Below are 7,837 nucleotides of genomic sequence, written 5' to 3' on the forward strand. Positions count from 1 at the left end.
GTCCTTGAGCGCTGCTATTGCTACGTCAGCGTTATCACCGTCCGAAGCCAGGAGTTGGTCCTGCGAGATCTCGTTCCATCGACTGAAGAAAGGTCTTAAAAGGCCAGTCACGGAACTAGCATCGCTGTCCGTGTCCACATTTGACTCCAGGGTCTGAGTCTCCATTTGTCCGTCCAGGTTTCCCTGGGGCGGAGCTGGTTCTTCACTAGTAGTGTCCTCCGTGTTTTGGAAAATGCCCTCATTCTCTTTTTGTGTTTTGAGAGTTATAGAGTAAAAGCCGTAGCTTATTACTCCATTTTTTGCTGCAAGGATAGGCAGAGACTCCTCGTTTATCACAAGCGTGATATATCTCTCCTGATCCTTCACCTCGCTGATCTTCACTACTCTCCAATCAAGGGTCGGTAGTGAGTCGCTGGAGAGCTGGATTTTCTCCAATATGCCTTCGGGCTATGCAGGTTCTTCCGGCACCCTGGCCCTGGCCCGGGGCCTACAAGGGATTTCATCCCTATGGACGGCCGCCAGGTTCGCGCCGGATCCAGGTTACCCAGCATGGCTATGGCTTCCTTATTCAGCTTCACCAACCTTTAGTCGGTCGGCTCTGGTAAGGGTCGGCGTCGAACTACAGGGGGGTCCTGGGTTTTTGCTCAGATTCTCCTTGTAGACCCGGAAGAGGCCCACAAGGACGGACTTCCAATTTCCCCTCCGGGTGTCCCCTATCGATGATTGCTAGGACCAAGTGGTCTTTAGCGACGTCGTTGAAGGTCCTGTGTGCCCGAGCAGGGTTAGTAGGGCCGGAAGAAGTTAAAGATATGGGCTTCTTAGGTTCCCACACAGTGCGGTTATCCGCTGACCGTTGCCTCTTTGAGCTCGTTGGTATTGGAGTTTTGGAAGCTCTCTTCCATGCTCTCCTTCTGTTACTGGCTTGCGGCGAGGATGCCCTTGGCCCACTTCACCAGCTCCTGTTTCTGGTTTCCAGGATTGTCGCCAAATTTTGTGAGAAGCCTTGAGGCGGCTCTCGGCTCCAGTTGCGCCTTCACGGTCGGACGAACCTCCTTCTTTTCCCGGGGGCGGCCGTAGCCCTTTGATGTTTAAGGACTCCACGCTTGTCATCAGGCCTAACAGCTACAATGCCCGCAGTGCGCTCTTTAGTGCTGGGTGCCTCCACAGCCGCCTTGGACATGGATAAAAATAAGGGAGAAACGAACGGTCGGTCACGGCAGAGCCCCATGCCGTGGTAAGTCCACCGTTACTCCCGGAGACGGACAGATATCCGGGAGGCGCCGTTAAAATACAGTCGGAAAGCCCCCTGACTGCAAACCATCCAATGGGCACGGTGACGCATGACACCCTGGATTAGGGGGACATTTTATACCTACCGCCAGGTACCCTCTAAAAAAGCCTAAGTGTGCCCACCCCGGGCTCCCTTGGACGTGCCCGTATGGCCAGCCGCGTGACGAGGCAGGAGAGTTTATCACCCCTATTCTGCAACACTTTCGTATTTGGATTTTGCTACGAATCGTAGAAATGATATGCTGCAATCCGAATCGTACCTTCGAACTTTCGAAATTCGTAACAATTGCATGCCTAAAAACGAAAGGATAAGCTTTTTGCGTCATTTTGTACGAAAACAATTCTGTGTCGGAGGTGAGATAAAATATGTAAATCGATGTGTGTTTGCAGGAAATATTAGTGGTTTTTATTTAAACAGATAAATTTTCCTTTCGCATATACGTATATTTTTATCCACTGCTTTATATAAACGAGCAAAAAAGAATCTTTGTTTCCTCTTATCGAGAAACTTGGGTTATTTCTACAATTACTTTCGGTATACCGAATCCAAAAACTTTAACATACACGTGTAATGAACGGATTAAACTTTTATTTAAAATAGATGTTTCAAATTTTTGACCGCTAGCTTATTAATAAATTCGGTTTGCACTATGAATATTTTTTTGCAAATTTCGATGTGGGTTCTGCGCAAAAATACTGTGATATGCACAAGAAATGTTGTATAACTCTGACTTGCGGAAGCCCCTTATAGTCGCCTGTTATACTATATAGGTATCTATAATAATCTTTATTAAATCAAAGGTGTAAGTATAAAATTCAAATTATCTTTATCACGCAGCGAAAAGAAAAATAATGAATATTTTTGCGAACTCTTGCACAGTATTTCCAGACACGAGTTTTCGCGAATGAATCGTCGAATTCCTTTTATGAGTTGCCAAGCCGATATGGACTAGTTGGGGTTGCCACATCACTCACCTCGGTACTTAATAGGGAGCTTAACCTTGCGCCCAGATCGTGTTACACCTGTCGAGTGCGAAGTTGGTACAGCCGGTGTAGGGCTCGTGCGTGTTGTTGTTCGTTTGCTTGCTTCCCTGTCGTCGTTGAATAGGTAAGCAGCTTTCAGCCTGTCGACGCTGACGTTGGTTTTTTTGCCATTTATCTCCAGCTGGTAAATTTTATAATTACGCTTATGGACTTAATATGGACCGTCATACGGAGGTTGTAATGGTCGGCGTACTGTATCATTTCTGACAATGACTGCGGTGGCAGTGGCTAGTTGCTTCTTTATGAAATATGACGGCTTAGCATGATTCGAAGTCGTCCTTGGTTTCAAGTCGCGCATTCGTTTGCTGATGAATTCGGATTCATTCCTGTCGTTCATAAGCGTGGATTCGAAAAATTCTCCTGGTAGTCGAATTGTGTTGCTATATGTCATTTCGGCCGGCGTCGCTTTGATATCTTCTTTGAAGGCAGATCGATAGCCAAGAAGAATTAGTGGTAACACTCCGACCCACTGCTCCGTTTGGAAACATTTTATCGAAGCCTTCAATGTTCGATGGAACCGTTCGATGATTCCATTTCAAGCTGGATGATATGCTGTTGTTCTGAGGTGTTGGATACCAAGGAGTCTGTTCAGGTCACGAAAGAGAGAAGATTCGAATTGACGCCCCCTGATCGGTCGTGATTTTTGTAGGGACGCCAAATCTTGAGATCCAATTCGAGTAAAAAGCAAAAGCAACGGTTTCAGCAGTGATTGTTTCGATGGGGTATGCTTCAACCCACCTGGTAAATCTATCGATACATGTAAGGCAATATCGGCATCCTTTGTTAAGAAGCAAGGGTCTGACGATGTCCATGTTGACGTGGTCGAAGCGTTTCTCCGTCAGAGTGTAAGTTGCTATTGGCGACTTGTTGTGGCCACACAAATTTGTCTGCAACTAGCTTCGTTGTTTTTGAAACGCCGGCATGGCAGAGGTTGTGCAACGACTCAAATGCAGTTCTACGAAATGGCTTTGTAATAAACGGTTTTGCTTTGCCCGTACTTATGTCGCAGTACAACTCAACCGCTGTGCCTGGTATATTGAACTTTTTAAAATTAGACTGGAATCTCCTTTTAAATATGTTTCGATTTCGTCATCGGTCGACTGGCTTTGCGCTAAACGTTCGAAGTTGACGGCGGGGCTTACGTGGATGGCTTCGACCCTGGAGAGAGCATCAGCTGTTATGTTTTCTTTGCCAGGGACGTAGCGTATGTCCGTTGTGAACTGGCTAAGGAAGTCGAGGTGTCTAATCTGTCTAGGGGAAGCTTTCTCAGTGTTCTGCAGAAATGCGAACTGTAATGGTTTGTGATCTGTGAGCACGTAAAACTGTTGTCCTTCGAGCATGTGCCGAAAATATTTTACACTCTTGTAAACAGCCAAGAGTTCGCCGTCGTATGTGCTGTAACGCTGTTGAGCAGATCCGAGTAAAAGCCGAGTGGCCGCCATTTATCACCATCGGACTGTTGCAAAACAGCACCTATTGCAATGCCGGATGCGTCGACTGCTACGGCCAGCGGGGCGCCTGTTTTCGGGAAAGCAAGAAGGGTTGTCGTGCATAGTTCGTCCTTACCTCTTGATTCCAGTTGATTTTGGATGTATCTTTCTTTGTGTTGCCTTTTACGAGTGTAGATAATATGCTTTGATCTGCTGCGGCTCTAGACAGGAATCTATGAAAAAAATTTATCATGCCCAGAAGGCGTCGTAAGTCGCACGCACTTTCGGGTAAGCTGTATGCCTTGATGGCTTGAAATCGTTCTTCCGCTGGAGAAATACTATATTTAGAGACCTTATGACCTAAGAAGAGGACTTCGGGTTTGCCGAGGACGCACTTTGATGGGTTTATGACGACCCCATGCTTTCGTAATTTTACAAAAACTTTTCGCAAATGTTGCTGGTGCTCTGCTTCGTCCTTGGACGCGATAAGGATGTCGTCCAGATAAGGCCAAGCAAAGTTGAATTCGCGCAAAATCTGATCCATGAATCTTTGAAAAGTTTAGCCAGCGTTCCTTAAACCAAAACACATATAGACAAATTCTACATACCAAACGGTGTGGACATAGCTGTCTTCGGTATGTCTTCCGGTTCGACTGGGATCTGGTGGTACGCGCGTCTTAGGTCAATCGTCGAGAAAACCGTGCATCCGTGAAGAGTATGAGAAAAATCATGGAGATGCGGCAGCGGATATCGGTCCGGCTCCGTAACATCGCTCATTCGTCTGTAGTCTCCACATGGTCGCCATTCGCCGTTTTTCTTACGTACCATGTGGAGAGGACTTGCCCATGGACTTGTGATGGTCGGCATATACCGGCTTCCAACAACGCCTCGATTTCAGCTTTGACCGCTTTCAGTAAGGCAGGTGCCAAACGACGAGGCTTTGCAAAAACTGGTGGCCCTCTAGTAACAATGCAGTGCGTGACTTGGTGTGAGATGTCCTTCAGGACTGCGCTCGATGCACCCATAATGTCTTTGAACTCGTTTAAAATGCCTTGGAACGGTATTTCGGAGTTAATGGCGGATATATTCAGGATGTTATCAGGAACATTGACGATCGCGCAGCTTTTTGAAATATGCGTGACGTCGTCGAACAGCCTGCGGTGTCGAAGGTTGACTGACAAATTGTAATGGATGAGGAGGTCTGCACCGATTATGGGCGATAATAAAGGTCCATTTTGATGGTCGTCGTAGACCGAGATTTAACGTAAGGAGTTTTTCACCGTATGTTTTGATTGTAGTCTTGTTTGCTGCGTATAGATAAAAATGGTTTTCGCATTGTTGGCGTTGTGTAGCCGTTGCTAGGATCACACTAACTTCGGCCCCAGTATCAACCAAAAAATGTAATTAACTGATCGAATCTCTCTAATAAGCAAGCGGCGGCTGGTTATATTTCGCCTGTCACTTGCCGCCTCTAAGGATAGGGCGTTTAGTTTAACAACTTGGTACACGGTGGACTGCACTTTTTTGCGTTATCGCCGAACTTAAAATGGTACCAGCATGTTTCTGCAGTCAACTCAGGCGTGCGTGGTCTGTTGCGCGACGAACTCCTGTTGCGGTTGCGTGACTGTGAAGATACGCGCGATTTTAGAATTGTAATCTCTTTCGAAAGTTGTTCGATTTGCTGTGCTAAGGTGTAGTTAGGTGCCGCATTGACTGCATTCGATACCGCGTGCCATTGCGGGCCGTCCCTAACCTCCGTGATTTTATCTGCTAAACATGCGACTTTGTCTAATGGTTCCGAACTGATGGAAATTATTGATCGTACGTCGGGTGGGAGTCGATTAAGCCACACCGATTTCAGCATGGAGTCGTTCATCGCGTTGCCGGCGAGGTTTCGCATCTCCCTAAGCAGTTGCGATGGGCGCATGTCTCCTAGTTCCAGTTCTTGCAGCAATTTTTTAATTCGACTTGGTTCGGATTCGGCGAATCGTTCTACTATGTGTGCTTTTAGGGTTTCGTACATGTCGGTTGTTGGCGGATTTAAAATAATATCGCTGGTTTGTGCCAGTACGTTGCTCTCGATAGCGGCTATGACAGTGTGGTGCTTTGTCGCGTCGTTTTTGATTCGAGCGGCAATGAAACGGGATTCAACTTGTGCGATCCATAAGCTTGGGTTTGCGTGCCAAAATGGCGGTAGCTTTACTGTTATGTTGGCGATTTCTTCGCTGGCATCATTTCCGCGAACGTGTTCCTCTGCCATACTTGCGAGTGGCTGCGAGACGTCTGACTTCGGGGTGTTTTCCTGTTCGTCGTCACCCATATTGCTAAAGATGTTGCTCCTTTGTCGGGGTCACCAATTATATAGTCGCCTGTTATACTTTATAGGCATCTTTAATAATCTTTATTAAATCAAAGGAGTAAGTACAAAATACAAATGATCTTAATCACGCGGCGAAAAGAAAAATAATGGATATTTTTACGAACTCTTGCACAGCATTGCCAGACACGAGTTTTCTCGAACGAATCGTCGAATTCCTTTTAGGAGTTGCCACGCCGATATGGACTAGTTGGGGTTGTCACACCCTCTTCTCCGGCTACACAGAAAGGAGAAATCTTCTTGGTAAATGTTACAATCCCTAAGCGCGGCCGAAGGCAAAAGCAAGTGCAACAGGTGGGGACCTTACAAAATGCATGTTTTCAATGGCTTGGAAGAAGCTGTTATTGCATTAACTGGATTGAGAACCAGTTTTCAGGTATAGGAGGAGTTCTGGCTTGTGGTTCAACAATTCAACCAGAAGCTGATATGGATGCACCCGTGGTTACTATGCGCGGCAGCTCCGAATACCTTTGTGAGTCCATTGATATAGCGCGCTCTTACACCGCTGCTATAACTGCAAATGCATCAGAATCCATAATTTTCCATAAAATATTTAAAACCAACCAATTTTACTATAAACAAGCACATGATGAGCGTTTTTTTTTATTCCTTTCCACTTTGTTTTCCATCATACAGCTGACTTCGAAAACCAACTGATAGCCGGCAATGCTGTACATTTTTCCGCAAGGGTTGCAGCATGTCGATTTTTCGTTTTTCGTAACGTAGCTACGAATTACGAATTACGAAAATTCGGGTTCTAGAATAAGGGAATTTACCTCGGCCTTAGCTAGGTCCCGCCTACTTGTACCACTGCGGCATGGGCAAGGAACAAGCCTGCCTTGCCAGAGCTGTCTAAGCAGCGATGCCCATTGCCCTGTCGGTACCCGCTTGGAGGGTACATCTAGGAGAATTTTCGCCAACTAAAAAATATATTAATTTTTAAGTGGTGGCACCTTTTATTGAAAAAAAAACCTTACTGCACATCTACAGCCCAAGCCCTTTCATTTGACACCTCATTTTCGAAAATCAAACAAACAGTGCAGATTTGATGACATAAAAAAAAATGCCCTTGGATATTAATTTTTTATATATTTGTTTTGTATTTTTCTTATTTTTTCGCTCTGTAACTTTTTAAAGAACAAATAAAAAAGTGATGCTCGAGGATCATAGTTCAATAGTATATTGTACAATAGAGCAAACAAGTATTTGGCTAAATTTTCCAATCGCAGATTAAATAAGTTTTTTTTTTTAACTATCAGTCACGCCACTTTGACTCTTCATAACTTCTTTTCTATTGCAAGCACATACTTCTGACTAACTTCTAACGGTTGCATTTGATTCTGCTCTCCAAATGCTACCAGTTCATTATATACTCAATCATGCACAATCGACGCACCAAATTTTGCAACGTAAAAATAAAAAAATAACAGGAGAGTCACACTTTTATTTGCGAAAGTTTCCCAATTTTATTTCTGAATTATATTCATAGTTAGTTTGAACATGTGTACGGTTGTCCTTTTTTGGATTCACATAATCTACACAACACATGTGACCTGATTTTTGTTAATAAACGAGCGACAATTATGTGTCCGAATAAAAATTGTCGCGTCAAGCGACAATTCGAACTAATTGAGAATTGCCCATATGTATAAATATGAGGGCGTATTCAAAATTTTGATTATGCAGGTTTTTTATG

General features: G+C 44.8%; 1 protein-coding gene across 1 annotated transcript; it reads right to left on the bottom strand.

Moving 5' to 3' along the window:
- Nucleotides 1-5,250: 5,250 nt before the first annotated feature.
- Nucleotides 5,251-6,084, bottom strand: LOC108370205 (uncharacterized). The gene has a single exon (XM_017625490.1). It carries the CDS (start codon nucleotides 6,082-6,084, stop codon nucleotides 5,251-5,253), a length of 834 nt encoding a protein of 277 aa, XP_017480979.1.
- Nucleotides 6,085-7,837: the final 1,753 nt, after the last annotated feature.

Source organism: Rhagoletis zephyria, unplaced genomic scaffold (assembly GCF_001687245.7).
Source record: "Rhagoletis zephyria isolate East Lansing unplaced genomic scaffold, Rhagoletis_zephyria_1.1 Rzeph_scaffold_04066, whole genome shotgun sequence".
NCBI lineage: Eukaryota > Metazoa > Arthropoda > Insecta > Diptera > Tephritidae > Rhagoletis > Rhagoletis zephyria.

Bases quoted from the DNA above. Each gene is read 5' to 3' on its own strand.
- LOC108370205 (XM_017625490.1), bottom strand. From the start codon at position 6,084: ATGGGTGACGACGAACAGGAAAACACCCCGAAGTCAGACGTCTCGCAG.